Source organism: Lampetra planeri, chromosome 5 (assembly GCF_965212315.1).
Source record: "Lampetra planeri chromosome 5, kcLamPlan1.2.h2, whole genome shotgun sequence".
Classification (NCBI taxonomy): domain Eukaryota; kingdom Metazoa; phylum Chordata; class Hyperoartia; order Petromyzontiformes; family Petromyzontidae; genus Lampetra; species Lampetra planeri.
The window spans coordinates 9,359,020-9,380,794 of NC_136111.1; the positions used below are offsets into that span (position 1 = coordinate 9,359,020).

The 21,775-nt window shown below is 47.2% G+C and overlaps 1 protein-coding gene across 3 annotated transcripts in view; it reads right to left on the bottom strand.

Moving 5' to 3' along the window:
• Nucleotides 1–1,145: 1,145 nt before the first annotated feature.
• Nucleotides 1,146–21,775, bottom strand: part of LOC144718819 (GRB2-associated-binding protein 1-like) — a 24,035-nt gene continuing 3,405 nt past the window's right edge. Inside the window, exons 2-12 of one of the 3 annotated variants that reach the window (XM_078594374.1) lie at nt 16,840–16,974; nt 16,418–16,556; nt 12,155–12,413; nt 10,590–10,863; nt 9,559–9,616; nt 9,410–9,474; nt 7,761–8,376; nt 6,701–6,803; nt 5,214–5,331; nt 4,249–4,311; nt 1,146–3,066 (exon numbers count right to left, since the gene is read on the bottom strand). In XM_078594374.1, coding sequence (XP_078450500.1) covers nt 2,932–3,066; nt 4,249–4,311; nt 5,214–5,331; nt 6,701–6,803; nt 7,761–8,376; nt 9,410–9,474; nt 9,559–9,616; nt 10,590–10,863; nt 12,155–12,413; nt 16,418–16,556; nt 16,840–16,974 — 1,965 coding nt within the window. In that variant the 3' untranslated portion in view covers nt 1,146–2,931. Of the gene's footprint in view, nt 3,067–4,248; nt 4,312–5,213; nt 5,332–6,700; nt 6,804–7,760; nt 8,377–9,409; nt 9,617–10,589; nt 10,864–12,154; nt 12,414–16,417; nt 16,557–16,839; nt 16,975–21,775 lie in introns of all 3 variants that reach the window. The other 2 variants (XM_078594373.1, XM_078594372.1) reach the window with 2 other exon arrangements.

Sequence of the window (21,775 nt, forward strand, 5' to 3'; positions counted from 1 at the left end):
ATATCGAAGTGTATTGCTACAGTACACTGCATCTAAACCCGACCCAAAGAGTGACCAACATCGAAGACAAATGTTGCACATAGAAGAAGACCTGATGCAGGCAGTTATGATAATTAAACTGGCACTATTTGAACAGATGTAGGATGAATTTCGATTTAAAGCTTTCGTGACTGCAGGGATTCATCTTCTTGGTTCCTTCGGTAAAGTCACGTAGAAGGGAATAAAATAATGAAAATAAAACATAATAAAATAATTCTCACGACGTTTCGGCCACAACGCAAGTAGTCGCCTCGACAGTCCTGGTTTCACCTGAGGACGGCTACTTGCGTTGTGGCCGAAACGTCGTGAGAATTATTTTATTATGTTTTATTTTTATTATTTTATTACTTCCCTTCTACGTGACTTTACCGAAAGAACCAAGAAGATGTAGGATGAACAACAGATACATTAAAAGTGTGTTGTTGGGAAAATGGAAGGAACAGGAAGACCTTAAAAGAGAATGAGATTAGTGCTGGAAAGATGTGCACTCCTTGAGCATATTGGCACAAGACAGAGCAAAGTGGAAACAAATGACAATGTGCAATGGACACATACGGGCTATCTGCCCATTGATCGTGATGTTGATGCTGTCTTCGCGTCACGGCTCATCTATATAGAGTACACCATGCACGTACACAATGTGCTTACATTTGCACCAGCATTCCCTCTCCTTGTTATTTCACCCGGGGCTGAGCACTTTGTTGTAGTTATTGGGAGTTCAAAACAAGCGATGTTTCAGGCCAAATTCAGTTCCGAGTGATCACGGTCCCCCGGGTGCTGATTGACAGGTCGCAATTGGTGAAACAACGCTTCATGCTGACGAAATTCCGATTTGGGCCGCGAATAAGCCATTGCATTTTGTTTTTACCAGGAATGAACAATTTGGATGTTTTAATTTGGGATGTTGTGGCGATAATTTAGTTGGCCGTTGGGAGTATTGCCCCCAAGCGTAGATGACTTTTAATTGTGGATGAATACAGGAATCGTGTGGAAATAGCAGTCCAAAATCCGAATTTCACCGCAAATAATTATAATCCATCAAATTCAGCATCGCCATTCCCCCCCATCCCAGAAGAATATTTAGGGTAAAATAACACGACAGTGCATACATTTTACTTTTTATTTCGAAAAATGTTGACCGTCATTACTGCGTCAACTCAACATAACCAGTATTAACATCACTACAATAGTCAGCATCATCTTTATCGTCACGTCTCGTCTCGTTTTAGACAAAATGTATCCGAGCTCGCTATGAACACCATAGGAATACCTAAATAACGACAAAGTAATGCCTATATCTGCACGACTGCTGCATGCATGTCTATAAACATGTGTTTGTGTAAGTGGGGTTAGTAGTTATTCTTATAAGTGCACTGCACATTAATCCTCTCTACCAAGTTTGATTCCTGGCCACGATGCACAACATCAGCGGCAAGTGGTATCCAAACTTGGTCTGGGCTTGCCCTAAGTCAACTCAGTGGTAACCGAGTCGCTTGTGTGGTGTGGTCATCACCAGCACCGGCTGTGCATGGCTCAGGCAACATCACTCCTCACTTGCAGTGCATTTCTTAATATGTGCTCACTAACAGCACTCCCACTCAGTCTATATTTAAATCTAAACTGGGCATTAAAAAACATAAGTATGAGTTACGAAAAACAACAAATCATTAATGTCATTGAAAATAAGGCCTTAAATGTGTTGTGGCCGACTTGCCCTGTGAGGAATAGACATTAAGTGTGCAACAGTCTAACAGAATAGGGCAGGGTTTCTCAAAACTCAGTCTTTGAGACCCACCACGGTCAGCCTTTCCACATTTATCTATCTTCTCAGTTCAAATGGAAGTAGTTACACCCTACATTCATCGGACGATTGCTAAATACAGCCCATGTGATGTATGGATAATTTCATTAACGCTCTCTACAGGTCACAAATTCCCTCAGCCCAATTAGAATCAGCACTTTTTACGTCATATGGAACGCATTTAGCAATCATCAGCCTCGCGCAGTGTGTATACTTTATTTGTATTCGAAGGCAGAATACTGGAGAATATATCAATCTCGATAAAGTATTACGAGACCTCAAAGGGGGGGTTCGCTTTCCCACAAGGCAATGGTCGACAGTGAATCGTATCTGGATTCCTTGGTATGAGACTGAGGCGGTCCGAGCCAAACAATAAAACACGCCGTAAATGCCTGTCCATTACACGCATTTCTAGTAAATACAGAGCGGCATACACTCATTATCTCCCAAAGCCATCAACTGGATTTAAAATTTGGATTTCGAATTGTTTGCTACACAAACCGTATCCGTACAAAGAAGAAGTCTTGAAAGTGTGAAGAGTCAGACGCATTCTAGAGATTAATGTGAAGTTTTCACAAAGGCTGGTTGTGGCTGTTTAAGGCTGTTACAGTCAAAAGATCTGTACAATAGGCGTTAACCTGCATATATTTACGAAAGTACAGTAAAGCGCAAATCTGGGTGTGCTCTGCTCATGGGCTTGTTTGTGGAAGACAGCCTGTGCGTCAGTGGAGAGCAGTAGCGTGGTGTATAAATGTGTCGTTAAACCCGCCACCACCCGACACAGCCAATAAGGTTTGTCACGTAAACAGAACATGCCAGGTAACTCATGTGTTTAGAGGATATCTATATTTTAGAGGTCAGGAGCATGTGTGTATTTGGTACAAAGGTTTCTGTGTTTGGGACACATATGTATGTTAGGGTCAGGGAGCTGTGTGTATTAGAATCAGTGGCATGTGTGTATTAGGGGGCTTGCTGTTTATTGGGATGACCTGTATATTCCGATCAGGGTCTCCTGTGTATTATTATTGGGGGGAGAGGGGGGTTGTGAAGGTGGACCTCTGTGTATGAGGATCAGAGAGCCTGTGTGCGCGTTAGGGGGCGGGGTTCCCTGTGGGTCCTGGGGCCCGGCTGTGGCTCCAAGCCCTCTGTGTGTCCTGCAGAGCGCGTGTTCTGCGATCGTCGAGCTCCACGTAGTGCACACGATCCTCCAGCGCCCGGGTACTCGCCTGCAGGTGGAGATAGGGGGACGGGACATGGGGATTGACACAATTACCCAGAGTGTACTCGAACTCGGCTCTTGCACGTGAATATACAGAACAAACTAGGAAGGGCAAGGGACAAAGGTGCGCTCATAAACAGCAGGATAGCATGACATACAACATGGTTTGCATGCATATCATGTGACCACCACATTGCTGTACATAACTCTCAGGCTTTGTTCAACCCCCAGCTAAAGAGCTGAACGTGTAGCCATATTATTGTTTAGACCTCCTACTCAAAAAGATGTGGCTATCATCAGCGAGCAGTAAAACAACGACACATAACCACATTATTTGGGTCTTTCGGTAAAGTGACGTAGATAGGTTCAAAGAAAATAACAAAATAACAAAAAACTACGACGTTTCGATCGCAACACAAGCGGCCATCATCAGGAAAAGGGGGGTTATAGCTTCTAAAGACAACTGTTTATAAAGGTTTGAAATGGGCATAGCCCAAAATGTCAGCAGCCAATGTTAATGTCAGTGGTGGGCGGCGACTGCGGTGGTTGGTGGGTTTTCCACCAATCAAAGGGCTGGCAGGTAACAATTTGCATGTTAATGTGAGATCGCCGATCATCCTCCACGGCGAGCGCGCCGAGGTGGCGATGTTAATGTGAGAGATTAGCATGTTAATGTGAGAGATTAGCATGTTAATGTGAGAGATTAGCATGTTAATGTGAGAGATTAGCATGTTAATGGCAGATCGCCAAGCATCCTCCATGACTAACGCACCGCTCCCACTCAGTGCAATATCCGTGCATGGCGTAAAAAAATTCTAAAGATGTTCATGAATACGACTTTTTCACGTACAGTAATGTGTCCTTAATCTCATGTATATTCACTTACTTTTAAAGTGCAGTAAAGCACAGTGGAGATAGAGGGGGAGGGGCATGACATGGAGGTAGGTTAGTGGACACAGACATGGATGAGCACGAGGGACGTGGGATTACAAGCGAGAGACAGGTGACTGCCACCCAATTCCAATAAAAACACATAGACTGCGCAGGTGCTATTAGCAAGCGCCAATAAAGGGCCACGACAAGGGATGAGGTTCAATTATGGTGAGAGTAGGGGGGTCAAGATTGTAATTCGTGTGAAGAGTCAAAGATAGGGTTAGTGTTACAGTCAAGGTCAGGGCTAGCGTTGTACCGTGCTCGGTGCAGTATCCGATCTTCCCAGGTCGAGATCCAGATATTGCAGGTTGTGTTCCTTCTAGTGACACACACAACCACAGAAATATATGACCGCACATGCAATGAGCAGTGCTGAGAGTAAGCTGTAAACAAGTGTACAAATAAAGCAGTGTTGTGCAGAAGGCGCAGGATGTGTATTGTAAGTGGCGTCAGTATTAAAGGGTGTGGAGTTTTGATGCAATGCGCGAGAGGATGTGTGGTATGTCAGGTATGGCACAGGCAGTGTAGCTACAGTGTTGTGTGCATGGTAGTCCTGGCATGAGGCGTTTCAGATGGCAGGTAGGTGATGTATGCATTGTACGTTATATATTTTAAGAAGTTTATGTCAACTAAACTATTTTTATTTTACCAGGTATAAGGCTCACGGAGCTATATAGCTCTTTTTCAAAATCGACCTGGCCACAAATAATAGCTCAACGAAGTGGCTTATCAAGTGAAAATGTATAGCAGCCAAACTCTAAAAGCATGTTTCTAAATGTGGAGGGAAAAACTCGAGGACCCGGAGAAAAATCCACACGACCACAGGGAGAACATGCAAACTCCAAATATACAGGTGTCAGGATCGGAATCAAACCCACAACCTCCTGTATACCAGGTGAGGTAGTTATGTGGTGGGTAGCACAGGAGTGGTGCCACGGTCTTGGATCTGGGTTCGATTTCCAGCCATGACATATGTTAGTGGTGACATCTTAACCGGTTATGTGCTTCCCATAGATTAAATGAGCGCTGGGCGTGATACTGGCCACAGCATCACTCCGTGCGCATTGCAGGCCTTAAGCGCATGTTGACATCACTTGCCCCAACACTCTGTAGGCTATCCGGGGGATTATTGTCTTTGTGGTGGGTGGTATGCAGCGTAAGTGAATGTTTGTGATTATGTATGCGATGCGGTTCAGTGCGGGATGCGCGGGCTAGCCTCACCGGGGGTTGCATGGCCACATAGCTCTCATCCTCTTCATCATCGTGAGAGTCGGAGCTGGAGGCCGAACTATGTATGGATGGGGGGCGTGGCTGCGGCGGCCCAGCCAATCGGAGCGAGCTAGACAAGCACACGTTATTATAATCAGGTACGTGTATGAAAATGACACGAGAGGGGTCGAGGTAGAAACCTGTTCAAGTGTGTTTCCACTGGTGTGTGAATGTAACCCTGTGTATGTGAGTGTATCTAAGTGTGTGCAACAGCGTCTGTGTGCACATGTGAGCAAACATATTTGTGCGTACCTGTGAATGTGCATCCCCATGTACGTGTGTATGGCAGTCTCCTTTATTTAACCAGCAGATGATAAAAAGCATGGGGCCACGTGAAACATTGCCTCTTTGCAAAGGTGATCTGGACTACATCAAGATTTTTTAAGTACACAATATTTGAAGAATATTTCAATATTACAAATCTTGACTAAAACCTATAATAATTTAATAAATATCTGATTAATGCCAAGTAAGAAGGTGAATTGCACCCAACATATTCAGGTTTTTTCGGTAAAGTCACGTAGGTAAAAACATTAAAATTAATGAAAGTAAAATAAAACAAAACAAAATAAAATTCACGACGTTTCGGAGGCAACACAAGTCTCCGTCATCAGGTGGGACCGTCACAGCCGAATTAGCTGCATCAAGTGAAGCAATGATTCAAGATGTAATCCCTTATAAGCAAGTTGAAGGGAGGTGGAGAGGGGGGGGGGAGAGCTTATCAGGCAGTGGTAGCCAATGAATGGAAACGTATCGGGAGGGAGGAGGAGCGGTGATCAAAGACTGCACGCAGTGCTCAACACAATGAATGGAGACGTGTCGGGACGGAGGGCGAGCGGCGATCAAAGACTGCACGCAGTGCTCAACACAATGAATGGAGACGCGCCGGGACGGAGGGCGAGCGGTGATCAAAGACATCACGTAGTGCTCAACACAATGAATGGAAACGTGGCGAGCGGTGATCAAAGAACAATGAAGAGATTACTGTTAAACACTGTGGATGTTAACACTCGGTGAAGTAAATTAAAATAGTGCCTGTCAGATAAGATGGACCCAACATGTTTAAGTCAACAGGCAAGTGATTGTTTCGGGAAAGGAACGTAACTAGGCAAGTAGGTTTGTGATGACCCATGTGTGAGTGATTGTCTGTTTATGTGTGTCCTTGTGGTGCTGGCATGGTGCTGGCCACAACAGCCCCTTAGGTGACGTGTCGCCTATACGAGGGGTCTGTCTTTGTGTCCATGTGAATGTACCTGTGTGCGTATCTATGTATGTGTTTATTCACGGCCTGGCACAAGCGTCGTGGTGACGTCACCGCCACTTAGTGGCGAATGGCGGTTGTTGTTGTTATTCACGTGCATATACCTGTGTGTGCCCATTGTGTACATGTCATTTGTGTGTCCCTGCTAGAGTATGTGTACCTGTTTGAACGCACTTACCCAGGGCGTGTGAAAGTCTTGGTGATGGGGGAGGGTTCTGGTGGGGGGAGATCTCCATTTGCACCAATCCCGGATTGGAGTGCGAGGGGGGGTGGCCTCCGGCCTGTGGGCACCAAATAAGCACATGTGCATATACACGTCACATGTACCCACGTGCCCATGTATGTATGTATGCTGAACTTCTTTTGCACCATATGTAGCCAACTGTATACACTTTACGCTTACTCGCCTTCCTGGAATTGTTTCACTCGTGTGGGGCCTGCTTTCCTGATCCTCTTTCTCCACTCAACCCATTCTTGGGCCATCGTTTCCATCTCCACTCCAGTGTCCTTTGTATTCTGATTCCCCACTTGGAACCATCTCTTTCTCGGCCTGTCTCTTGGTGTCCGCCCTGGTGCTTCCACGTTCATCACCTTTCTTCCGACGGGGGGTTTCCTCTCTTCTATCAGTAAATTTTCTTTCAGCTTGTCCAGGCTAGTCTAAGCTGGGTACCACTCTAGTTTCTTAATTTCTGACTTGATACCGATACATTTCTGATGTATACTATACAATTACATAAGCATACTTCTTCAGCACCGTAGTCGTGGGGTTACAGTAACAGATTGACATGCTAATCTCTAGCAATACAATGGCCGAGGTATATCTGGCTCTGCGATCTTACATTTACTTGCAAATTCCATCTCTAGCCCCGCCCACTTACCCTTGGGTTGTGCCCACCTCAAACCTATATAACCTCTGGCTGCAGTAGCTCACTCGCTATATTTCTCCTGCCTCAGTAGTCCACCTGCTGTATTTTTTCACCTGAAGACGATTGCTCGTGTTGCGATCGAAACGTCGTGATTTTTTATTATTATCTATCTACATGACTTTACCGAAAGACCCAAAGAGTATGAATTCCTGCAGTCACGCAAGCTTTAAGTCAAGATTGAATTACATAAGCACTCAAATTACTCCAAGTATAACCTTTATAGACTGTTGGGGAAATGTTTTTAGCAAGCACCTTTCAAGGCGACCACAGTGTGCAGTGTGGTGTGGTCAGCTCATTCTCACAGTCCCTCACCTGACCGGTTGGGCTTTAGTTCCCTGTTGACTGGCGGTCCCTCCTGGAGTGTCTGTGGAGTTCGTGGCGTGCGGGGCGAGTGTGGCGAGCGCGGCGATTGGAGGGCACGTGGCGTGCGCGGCGATTGGAGGGCGCGCGGTGTGCGTGGCGACCCGCCCTCCAGTGTGCTGGGGTTGCTTCTAAACCCAACGTGGGCCGGCGGGGGCACGACCCCTCCGAGCGCAGCCCCGCGCGTCCCCACGCTGCTCGCTCGCATGGCCCCTGTCCTCCGTCCCCCAGGACCCCCTCCGGCCCCATCTAGTCCAACCTCCGTTCCGGGCTTCGTAGCAGTAGCTGATGTAGGTCCAAACACGGAGCCAGATCCGGCAGGCAGCGGAGACCAGCGTCCACTCATCTCCGTGGTGACGGAGCGTGAGTGGGAGCGACTGCTGATCTCGACATAATGCCCGCCGGTCTCCATGGTGACAGAGCGTGATGAGGACCGGCTGCTAGTATCCAGGGTGACAGATCGCCCACAGGTCTCCATAGTGACGGAGCGTGATGGGGACCGACTGCTGGTCTCCATGGCTACGTAATTCTCCGGGGGGCTCAGGTCATGGCGGTTCTTGGGTCCGGGCTAAATGTGCGCACGTGCGCACACGCACACACACACACAAGAATGCCACAATTATCTTTACAGAACATTGGAACAAGTGCCGTTCATGATTACCTATTCAGGCTGTCATGGTCCACGAGTACGTGGTGTCAGCAAATATTGTTTCCCCGAAATGTTTTTTCCCCCAGGAACAAATAATTGGTCAATATTTGTAACCTCAGGGGGACAAGTATTTGTTCCCACCACTGAACATTAATTTGGGCTTGGTTTAAGTGCTACTTTACTTTTGGTCCATTGCAAAGTACATACATATAGAGAAACTGTTTAAAACATAATTTAGGAAACTCATCAGAAAATTTAAGTTTGAGCTGAAAATGCATGGATATAGAGCTAAATACAAAGACAGATTTACCCTGTAACAAAAACACTAAAGTGGTACAAATATTTTGAAGGGGAACCAATATTAATTCCTGGGAAGGGACCATTCTCTGACATTGACATCATCTCTCTGTGGCTGATGTTGACCTATTGGCATTGACATAGGAGAGACCACAGCCCAGGTCTAGATTCCAATGATGGACACTGTAGCCAGGAATCAAACCCTGTTCACCAGGATTGCGGCACACTGCTCTCACACACACCACTTCACCACACACAGAAATGCACGTGTACGGGTGTGCACGTGTACGGGTGTGCACGTGTCATCATGTGGGGAATGGTTACACACTGTTTAGCGCACTGAGTTCCGTGTGATTTATAGCCACAGCTAATATCCGTGGTGAGTGTTATCAAAATGTATCCTGGGCCTCCCTTCGTTTGACCGAGCCTTCAGTACCCGGTGTGGTGTGTAAGTACCCGGTGTGGTTTGTATGAAACACATAAGCCCTGAGAATAACAAGGTGGCCAGGATTGTTGTTGGCCACAACCATCCACTCTTGTGCCATACCGGCTTTAAACAGGTGCTCGCTAAACAGCAATTGTCCCAACAGCCTGTGTAGGCTACACGGGAATCTTTGTTGTAAGTGTGTGTGTAGTCATTATGACGTGGCTTTACCTTCGGACTGTCCCAGCCCTTCGGCACATCGTAACACTCGAACCCCACCTCTTCTTCTGCCTCATCTGTGGGGGCACACACATCTGTGAGCAAAAATAATGACACCCATGCATTTATGCACGTGTGTGTGTCTGTGACTGTAAGTATACCCTTTGAATCACGGGATTCAGAATTTGTCCAAAGCTTTCCACAGAAGCCTGACGCCACCTACATGAACACACACACACAATAATTATTATTTTAATTTGTATGGCATCATCAACATTAATGCTGCCACAATCACCATCCCCATGTAAGATAAAGTTTGTATGCCTTGGCAGCCCCCTCATTCAGTATTTTCTCCAGATGAACACCAGGCCATGCAGAGAGAAGCCTTTGAATGCTGCCGCAACTCCATATGCACCTGGTGCTCTGCCTTCCGTCACTTATTGCACAAAATCAGATGACTATTGTGGACATTATACCAGCCTTCCATCCATCCATCATCTCCATGAATGCCTCGCGGTAGAAGTTCCCACCAACCGTCCCATGTTCAACCAACCTGTGGTGCGGGTGGGAGAGGTCCTTGAGATAAACGGCCGGTTGCACAATGCCACAATGCCTGTACATCTGCCAGGTCATTTTCATCAACCTATGAAAATGAGGTGAGCCCCAGCGGTTGATAATTTCCACTCCAGTAGCTATGCTTGAATGGATGGGGACCTCATTTTCCTGAGACTGTCCCCTGATAAGGGCGCAGGGTGTTCTGAATTTCCCTCTGAGCTACAGTGTATGCATCCTGTCTCTATGCTGGTGCACCACCTAGGTGCGTTCCCCAACACCACCCGCTTGCAGCCAAACTTCAAGACCGGATGAAAGATGCCAAGTCCTCCCACCAGGTAGATGGTCATTTAAGCTGAAGGTGTGACAGCTGCACAAGGCCTATCCATTGTCGATAAGAACAAGGGGGTAAAGGGTAAAGAATAAAGGGCTGAAAAACTGGTGTAACAGCGGCATTTACATGGGCAGTGATGAGAAAAAAGTGAGGAAGGTGGAGCCCTTCCCTCTTATAGGAGCAGGTGGAGGAAAGGCAGCCTTCCAGAACAAGTGTCTCTTCACGGCCTCGTGTTCACCTGGAGAGTATACCTGTACCCGCTACCACCTTCAACATAACCAACATCACCAGCGTTAGCTCCATCACCTGGCAAGGAGGAGGTGGGATGTCGTAGCACTGAAAGGAGAGCCGTGATGACGATGTCACTTCCTGTGAGCTCCCTGTCTTTGGGGATGACATAGCTTCTTGGTCAGGATCGGAACGCGATGGGGGTGGAGATGTCCCTTCAGGCTGTGATGTAACTTCCTGGGTGGGAGATGGCAGTGATGACGGCACGTCCTGGGTGGGGCTGGGTGGTGATGTCGCTGCCGGGTTATAGCGGCGCGGCACGGAGTAGAGTTGATCGGGAACATCACTTTGCCTGAAAAATGAAAACATCACAATTGTCACGAACCTCACCACCCTCATCAATATCATTATTATCGGTGTCATCTCCAGCAACATCTCCACCACAAAATCTCAAGAATGTTCCCATCTCGATTTCCTTCATCACCAAAAGCACCAGTGTCATCTCAACCACCACCTTCGTGAATGTTATAGCGCCTACCTTCCTCTCCCCTCTAATCTCGCGTTACTTTCCTCCACATGTTCTCTGTTCCAGCTGCCAAGGTCTTCTGTCAAAGCATCCAGTCAATCTGGAAGGTCACTCATCCTTCATTGCTGCCAATGCAGTCTGGAACTCCCTCCCTTTGGCCATCCACATGGCTAACTCCCAATCCAGGCTGGCTTAAGATTTTGCTGTTCCCCTCTAATATGACCACTCATTTCCATCAATCTACGTTTTCTCTTCCCCTTGTATCATAATAAAACTCATAATGCATCTATTTTTTCTTGTAAAGCGTTTGTAGATGTGGTTGCATTTAGATGCATTACAATTCAAAATGTATCTCCAATACCACTATAAATCACCACCATCTATTTCATCACCTCCACCTTCACACAACTATCAACACTACAATCATCACCAACACCATCATTACTACAACCACCATCAACACTACAATTATTACCACTTCCATCACCACAACCGCCATAAACAATACCACAATCATCACCACTGTCACCACTTCCACCAACACCAAAGACAAAGATCATCTGTATAGCCTGGAACAGACTGTTGGGGCAAGTGCTGTTAGCGAGCACCTATTAAGGCCGGCACGGCACACGAGGAGGTGGGTGGCCAGCACCACGCCCGACCGCCTTTGTCTCCCCGGTGACGATGTTTACACACCACACCGGTTACTCATTTGAGGCTGAGTCGACCTAGGGGAGGCCCAGAAATGATTCGGATAATCGTCACTGGTGGTGGCTGTGAGCGGGAATCGAACCCGAGTTGCCAGGTTCGTAACGCAGCGCGCGAACCGCTACAGGCTACACTACCGATCCCCACAACCATCAACACCAACAACCGCCATTCAGCGGTGACGTCACCACGGCGCTTGTGCCAGGCTACGTGCACTTTGAGGCCACGTGAAGTGTCGAACGCCCGCTGGCAGGAGGTCACGGGGCAGACCCAGGTGCCATGGGTCGACTGAGACAACTGGCCCGATGCACCACCTGTGCCCCCGACTGTGCCAACCATCAACACCACCATCACCACAACTCTCCACTGCCACCACCGCCATCACCCCACCCCCAACCGCAGTGCTCACAGATTGTCAGGGATCCGGCTCTCACAGTCGTACAGACACAGGTAGCCATTGGGCTCCTCGTTGCCCAAGCGATGCCCGTTGAGCCTGCCTCCCCCAGGTCCCATTGACCGGTGAAGTGGGGGCGTGGCCTCAGGCTGCGCCACCGTTGGCTGCAAGGAGATGGGGGGCGTGGCCTCGGCAAGGTGTGGCGGCTGGGAGGGTGGGGCCTGGGGTCCGGCGTCCAATTGGTCGGTTTGGTTTCCGGCCTCCAGTTCGTTCCCTGTACAGGGAGAGAGACACACACACATACTCGTGAAGCACAACGTAACATTTCAAATCAAACAACCCCCAGTTTAACACGTAGGATTTCACGACCAATGTCATCCATAATATAGATTTTTTTGGGGGTTAGATCGCGTGAATATATAAATGTGCCGTTAAACCCGCCACCACCCGACAAAGCCAATTAGTAAGGTTTGTCACGTAAACAGAACAGAACAACCCCAGCTTGGCCGGAACAATCCCGGTGTCAAAAAATGCAGTCCGGCGTTTCCACATGCATAGGGTGGGACTACTAGAGTAGTGGGCAGGGTTGGTTATCGGAGGAGTGGGCCAGGACGTAATGAGCAGAAAGCAGGCAGGGCCGATATCATGAAGAGTGAGACCACTCACTGTGAGGGTTGTGCTAGAAACAGTGGGCTTTGCTATTGAAGAGTGAACAGGGTTGATGGAGGAAAGAGTTGCCAGCTTACCATGTGTCCCCGTTTCGCGTCCTAGAAACGCGGTACCCTTGCCCAAAGCCAACAAAGACATAAGGCTCACCAAGGATTGAGGGATTCCAACATCAACAATTTTAAATAGCATCTCAGGATGCTTTACAAATGAAATTATGAGAATAGAAAGTGGAGTGTGGGGGTGGGGGTCAGGGCACAGAAGCGGGGGATAGAGAGATTGACACTGAGGCACAGCCAAATGCAACAGCAACTGGGGCCCTGGACAAATAGCAATAGGCCCCAGAGGGAGGGAGCCGGGACAGGAATATGAGGGCAATTCTAGAGCCCACCATGCGTAGAAGTGGACAAGCATGATGCGTGTCATCCCACCCCATTGTGTTCCATTTTAGCTTTAATGCACAATTACTAACAGCACTCGCTCTGGAAGTTTGTCCACCAGGTTAACAGATGCATACTTGACAAGTCCACGCTCAGGCCATTCCCTTTATTTCACGGTCTCTCTATGAAATGAATGCCCAGTTTCTGTACAGCATTCTGGGATGTGGGCGCAATTACACCCTATATAAATCCACATAGTACAGTATTCCCACCCATAGGTGTGCGCTTGTGTAGGCTGGGCCGTCCAGTATAAGTGCAAATACTATGCACAAAAGTTGATTTGTAGATGGCAAAAAGTACTCATGTGACGATAAGCTCGGTCATGCCAGCCTCCTTTTCATGCTACATAACGTCACCATACTTTGTGCACCATGCACAACAGCATTGAGGCCACTACGATTTAAAATTGTCACTGTACAATTTTCGGTAGCAGTAGAACAATGAAATAACTGTACACTGGTTTAAACCTTGTTACGAATCATCAGTACAGTACAGCCATCATTCTCTGTTCAGTTTCTCATCATTCATATGGTGTTGGGATAATCTTCCGTTGAGGGGAATTGTGAAAAACACTATTCAGCATTTAACAACTGCTGTCCTCAAGCAACAACAAAATGTGGGGGGGAGAGGCAATGTTAACAACAATGAACAGAAAATCTGGTGTATAATAAAAAGCACAGTGAGGAGCGATGGCCAGGGGGCGGAGGGGGGCAGTGGGTTAGAGTTGGGTTGGAATCTAACCATTCCTGTCTGTCAACCCAGACTAACCAAGTTTTCTCCGCGAGCCCTCACCCAATGGACTTGGCCGCAATGCATCATTCCGAGTGTGTGTCTGTGTGTGTCTATGACGACCTGGAATCTTTCCTAGTGTATCAACTCGGAGAATCTAAGCAGTGCGAGCCTATAAAGTACCTGGATGGGTGACGACCATGCAAAAAGCAGGTATTCATAGGGCTTGCGGGGCACCATGTAGATCAATTTTAAAACTGTACTCCTATGATTTTAGGTCTATGTTCTCTGCTTTCACTAACTCGCATTCACCAGCATGGTGAAGTATGATCAAATAACCCCCACCAACAGGCAGAAGTGCAGCATGACCTTCATTCAGCAGGGGATTGAAAAAAGGACCGTACATATACACATATATACATATGCATATGTATGCATATGTATATATGTATATACACTATGTGTATATACTATATATATATGATGACACTACGATTAGGACAGTAGGCTATGAATCTGGAGACCTGGTGTTAATTTCCGACCGTGGACAGCAGTGTTTCAACCTATCATATTTCCTCCCGAGGTTTACTCAGTCTTAAATGAGTACCTGAGGCAGTGAGGAAACCTTGCCACTGGGGAGATGAAGGTGGTTGGGTGTGGTGCTGACCAAATTACTCCCCTGTGTGCCGTTTCAGATTTTAAATAGGTGCTCACTAACAGCACTTTCCCAGTGGTCTAAATGGCTATAAAGGGGCTCTTTATGTTTGTATTGATGTGTGCTAGAGTTTGCATGCATCTATCAATAACTTGAGCCTTGTTAATCCACAGCACCTGGATCTGTCCAGTGAGTTTGTACCAACGAGTCAAAATATATCTAGCCTGGCACGAGTGCTGTGATGAAAATTCCATCATCTACATGGGGAACAGCAGTTATTGACTGCGCGCGTGCACCGGTATGCATTTGGGTATACAAAGAGTGTGTGAGTGTACATGCATAAGTGGGGAGCAGTGATGCAGTGGTCAGTGCACTGCACTACAAACTTGGCCATCAGTCAGAATCTCGGCTTCAGCTAATATCGGTGCCAAATGTTTTTTTGCCGGTATTAGCCCTCCGTGAGGTTGACTCAGCCTTAAAGGAGTACCCAGTGCGGTGTGTAAACAACAGCATGGGAGAGATAAAGTCAATCAGTAGTGTGCTAGATACACCACCACAGCATTTTTTCCCCAACAGCCTAAAGATAATAAGAATTTAGACTTGTAATACGTAGTTTTTGCTCGTTCTCAAAGACCGAGAACAACTCAGCGGCACAAGGAACCACAGACAAGCGATAAGGTAGCCAGGCGGCACCAACAATTGCACAAGCTCCATGGTTCTCTATATATTAAGATGTTTTCGGCCAATTAATGAGAGTTCCTACACAAAAGGAGGAAACCACAGTTCCCGGAGAAAATCCACACATGCGAGGGAGGAACCACTCTATCCCCATATTGATGGAAACAGATGGAGATGAATCCACTTGCTGTACTGCCATTTCCCTTCAAGCCAGGGTGTGGCAACTTTGATGCTCACGGGAAGTGAGTTTCACGATATTGGTGTGTTCTCCCAACCCTCATCTTCAGTGCTGGATTACAGGCGTGCACTATTACCGCCCCGCCCGGCTACAGGAAGATCTTTGTCTTTGTACATGTGTAAGTGCGCGTGCAAAGCTGAAGTTAACCGATGCAACCTTCTTGCACTTAACTTTGCTTTGTGCAAATGTCGCGCAACATCCTAGGTTAAACACTGAAACCTTGTTGTGTCTGTTTTGCAACACAAATTAACTCAATGAGGGTGAATGTTTATGTATGATAAAGTAGAGGCCAAGGCCCATCCCTGCCCTCCCCTCTTGCCTTGGCAAGCTGGCCCGACCAAGAGAGCCTTACAGGGAATTTATGCAAAGAAAGGTGCTTACTCAGCTTCATATACAAATAAATAAAAAAATACGAATTAATCTATAAATTGAAGTTTTAACTTGATAAAATTTTAAAGACAAGTAAAATATCTTGGTAACAGTGTTCTCAATACATATATCAGCACTGTTATGCATAAAAAGTCGGCCATGTTGAAATTAGCATTGCCATGATGGCCACATGACCACATCCAGCCAAGTCTGTGCTTGATGCATTCGCAACAAGAAAACTATTTCAAAATCCCAATGAAACTTTCTCCAGTGTTGCAGCCTTTGTTAAGGGAGCAACACAGATAACAACACTTTTGCGAGCAACATTAATCATCAATCCCATCAACAGTCGTAGGGCCTCCTTGGCTGTCAACTCTCTCCACTTTTGTCTGCCCTTAGTAGACTTTGGGTCATCCTCTCCAATGTAATTTCAGGAAAAATGCATAGTTGAACTTTAGTTGCAGTGCATGCATACATGCATGTGTGTGTATGTGCGTGCGCACCCTGTGCAGTTTCATTGAAGCCGCAGAGGGAGCAGAGCGCACGGACCCAGGCCACCATCTCCTCCTCATTCTCGGCCACCAGGTAGAAGGTGCGTGCTTCCGTGCGTACGTCAAACACAAAGCTGCCCTTAGCCCCATCCTGCACACACACACAATGTTGTGAGTGCGTGCCGTGTGCAATTGTGAATACATGGGTGCGTGCATCCTTCCCCCCCTAGGCCTCACACTCCCAGAGTACCTGTGACCTCCTCTGCGTCTCACACGCTCTTATGCCCCCCTCTCTCCACGTCCACTTGATTCCTCGTGACGTCTCTACCTCTCACACTCCTGTCTCCCCCCGAACACCCCATTACGCCTCCCCGTGCTGTCCACGACCCCTGTAACCCTTTTTGCTCCCCAGACCTCCAGTGCCCCCGCTCCACCTTGCTGAAGGCGAGGCCAGAGTCGACCTGCAGGCAGGCGGAGAGGGGGATGGTACGGATCGGCTTGCGTGCGCGGTCATTGCGGAAATACAGCAGCTCCTCCTGGCGCAGTACGAACCAGCGGCGCCGCCACGCCTGGCTCGGGGACATGGGGGTGATACAGGGGACACATGATGGGACATGGGGGAGGGACGGATGGGGAAACATGGTGGGGTGGCATGGGGGGGGGGCACAGACAGGGGGGGGCACAGGCAGGGGGGATGTGGTGGGGACATAGGGGACAAGGTGGGAATGCGAGGGGGGGGGTCAATACAGGGGACGACATGGAGGGGATGCAGAGGGGACACAGGGGGGGGGGGCATGGTGGGGGGGGGCACAGAGGGGGGGTACAGGCAGACAGACACAGGAAGACGCAGATAAACACGGGTTCATGGGAAGATAGAAGGGACAAGCAAACACAGGGGTAGGGGGAGGACACCGGGAGACATGGAGGCAGTGAATGCGGGCACACGTCAAGGCATTCAGATATACCATATACATGCAGAACTCACGATCCACTGCCATGGAGAATTATCGATAAGAAAGTGAAAAGACCTCCGGTCGTCTCGCACTGTCAAAGTTAAATATATTTTAGTTTGTTGCTCCAGCGGCTTACCCAAGTTAAGATTATCCATTCAAACTTGTTAAAAAGAACGTAAGATAGGTTTATACCTTCTGAATCTCATCAACAGCCATGGTTATACACATTTATGATATGTACAAATGTAAATATATGCACATGATCACAAGCACAATTAAACACACTTTTACATAAACACCTACTCACACACCAACATACACAGATAAGCACAAACAAGCACACACATGCCAGAACATGAAGACAAAGCTCCCCTTATAGCCTTATCACACTTTGGGCGGCAATTGCTGCTATTGGACACCTATGAAGGTCAGCACAGCACACGAGGGATGGGTGGCCAGCACCATGCCGAGCCGCCTTTGTCTCATAGCAATTTTTACATACAGCACCAGGTAGACATTTGAGGCTGAGTCGACCTAGGGGAGGCCCAGGACCGGTTCAAATAATTGCCACCGGTCTTGGGCGTGAGCTGGAATCGAACTCGGGTTGCCGGTTTGTAGTGCAGCGCGATAACCATTACACTTGTACACACACACATCCATAAACACATACACACTTGTACACAATAGCCTCCATACACACATGTACACGCTCGCATCCATGCACACACACACACACTTGTACGAAAAAACTGTCATCCATGCACACGCACTATAGATTTCTCACTAAGCTGCCTGAACCGAAATAAATTATTCAGAGAGCAGAGCGGCTTAATTTACACGCGTGCACACACACACACTCACATCCGTGCTTGCACGCATCCACAATCATACACTTCAATGCACACAAAAACCACATCAGAACACGCACACACAAATGCATATGTTCACGCAAACACAAAAACACAACACGTGCATTCGCATTTTATATAAACGCAAATACACAATACATACGCACACACAATGCAACCCTTATTCAGAGCTTCAGAGCTAAAACGCTAATCGGTGGTGATGTCAGCATTGCACTTCTGCCAAATGTTGTACAAAACAAGGCCACATGTAGTGATGGAGCCTTGCTGACATGGGGGGGGGTATAGGACAGACCCAGGCAAAATGGGCAGACAGATAGAATCCAAGCCAAATGTGTCCCCGTGCCTCCTGCCACTGTCACTCGATATCTTTTAACTGCACAACCGCTCTGCCCGATCTTGTGAACGTTGCTCCTCTGCCTACTTTTGTTGCTGGAGGGGGGCTGCCACCATCCACCAGTATCATCCTTCACGAGCCTCCTCCACACACGCAGGCCGGTCTTGACATTGCTGATACTCGTGTCGGTAAAGCCATTCTGCTCCAGGTCTCCCCATACCACTTCCTGCCCTCTATTCTCTAACCCATATAGGGCCTGTTAATCTCACTTTATCCAGCAAATCAGAAGCTGCTCGGGCATGCGGTGGCTGGGTTATATGGGCTACATGACCCAGCCATCCAATTTGTACCTGCAGGAGTCAACCAGAAACCCTTATTCTTTGGTTCTTTCGGTAAAGTCACGTATAAAGATAAAATAATACGTGAATTAAATAATATCTTTATACGTGACTTTACCGAAAGAACCAAAGAATAATTCCTGCAGTCACGAAAGCTCCAAATTAAGGAAGAAACCCTTATGTTTCACACATGGTCAGACATGGATAAACCCAAGGACGGAGCAAAGGCCAGCCTGTGGAAAACTTGGCAAAAGCACAGCTGTTAATATACACAAGGAACCACGTCGCACATATCTCGTACCAAAGATCCTCCGAATAGCCTTTATAGGCTGTTCGGGCAAGTGCTGTTAGTGGGCACCTATTAAGGCCAGCATGGCATACGAGTTATTGATGTGGCCAGCAACACGGCCAGCTGCCTTTATTTCTACAGTGCCGATGCTTATGCACTGCACCGGATACTTATTATAAGCCGAGTCAATCAAGGGGCAGCTCAGGACCGGTTCAGATATTTGCCAATGTTGTTGGCCATAACGATGAGCGTGCACACAGGCATAAATCACCAACATGTCGTCTACGCCTACTGCCAGGACTCATGCACAATGGACTCAACAGCCACGGAACAAAAAGTTACTGTCATAAATGTCAAGCGTCTCCACGGTCTGTTGAACATTGGACAGTACCCGCTTTGGCAGTTCCGAGCCTCTGGTGAAAACTTCACATTCCTATTACCCCTGACAGGGATGGTGATGATGCTGACGATGGTTATGATGATGATGATGATCCTAGTGCTAACTGTGATAACAATGAAGATCATGATAATAATGATCATGATGATGACCATGACGATAATCGATAATGGTTATGATGTTGATGGGAAGGAATAAACCTGTCTGAAATTAGAACTCGCAACCTTAAGATCGTGAAATGAGTACATAATAATCATATTTTTGATTTATATAGCATCTAAATGCAACTGCATCTCCTAAATAATAAACATCGATAATGACTACGAGAACACATCTAATAAGTATAGGCAATTGGTAGTCACTGATGTAAATATAAATATTTTGGACAGGCTAGAAAGCTACAATTTGGCATAAGTATAGTAGAGGTTATAGTTATAGCTAGAAAAATCTGAAACTGAGAAATTTCTCATTTGGACACCCACAATATTTGGCCCAGAGATTGACCGATTTGAATCATAGGGAATCATCAGCCTAAAGTTATCTATTTCCCTACGTTAAGTGCTAGACTCTTACAAACATAAGAACTCCATTACCATCATCATAAAATAAAACCACTTCTTTTAGAGCGTGATGCTAAAACTGACAGAATGCGAACAAGGTTCACTACCAGTCACTAGTGCATTTAACTGATAATGTACAGGTTCGACACAATGTGTTTACGGTTACTAATAACCATGCAGATTCCCCCAGCTATGGATTCGAGGGGCTAGTGCTGTTAGCAATCACCTATAAGGCCCCACGATTCCCTTACATACTAGCAATCACCTAACAGGCCCCATTGTTTCCTTACATTTAATTTAGATAAAAATGTACAGCCCTTTGTTCAATCTCCATGTTGTCAGGCATCATGGTTGTTTGACCACATTTCACCACGCTGGTCAGTTAAGGATTATTGAGAACGTAGAGGTGCCCAATACTGGTTCAGCTATAATTCACAATTGATGACAGCCAAGGATAGGAATTGGATTCAGGTCCAAAGAGGAGTGCGCTAACCACTGCACCACCACTCCCCTAACACATTCCAATACTTTGCAACACACATGCACATACTTGAAAGCTGACCCCTAAGGCAAGCACAAACACTTCTTTACACACCCCAACGCACACTTGCTAGATACACCTACAGAAATTGAATTATACATCGTATAGCCTATACAGGTTGTTGTGGCAAGCACTGTTAGCAAGCACCTATGAAGGCAGGCACATCACATAAGCTGATGTAGCCAGGACCACGCCTGCCCCCCTTTGTCTTCCCAGTGATGATGTTTACACAATGCATCATGGCTGAATTATCCTAGAGAGGGCACGTTCAAAATCTCACCACTGATGTTGGCCGTGAGCAGAAATCGAACTCAGGTCACCGGGTTCATTGAAGTGTACTAACCACTGCACTACCGCTTCCTTACAGTCACACACACCTACATCCATACATCAGCCACCATTTACCACTAAGTCGTGGCGACGTCAACTCAGCACTTGTGTCAGACTAGGTGCACCGAGGCCACCTGAAGTGTCTAAGGCTCACAGGTAAGTCATGAAACAACCCCAGGTGTTATAGGTTCGCTGTCTGGCAGATGCACCTTCTGCATTCCCTACTGTACCAACTTGTATGTGTTTCATCTGCCCAGTGCTGTACCCCCTGTTGTGAGCGTTGTTACTCCCTCGTTTTCGCTGGAGGACAGCTGCCTCTATCCAGTTGTGTCCTTTATGAGCCTCCTCCACAGTGGCCAACCTTGACACTGCTGGTACGTCATCGGCAAGTCAACACTTCTCCAGGTCCTCCTGCATCACCATAATCTCAACGCTTCTCTAGCCTGTGCCATGCTGTTTTACTCGGAATATTCAGCTAAACAAAAGCAGCTTGGGTATGTGGTGGATGGGCATGTGGGTTACATGACCCAGCCTCGCCTGCCGGAGGCTCACTCATGAGAGAATGTCAAGATCTTCCGAGGATATGTGAGATACTCACACAATACAGTCTCGATAAACCCTCGATGGATTGTAGGCATGCCAACCTGCATTTTTTTCAAGCCACATTTAGCAAGTGTTAAGGAGTGATTGTGTGAAGTAAGAAGTGAGCATTCATGATGAGGACACTGCCCATGTGTGAAAAGTCTGCCCCTCTACCAC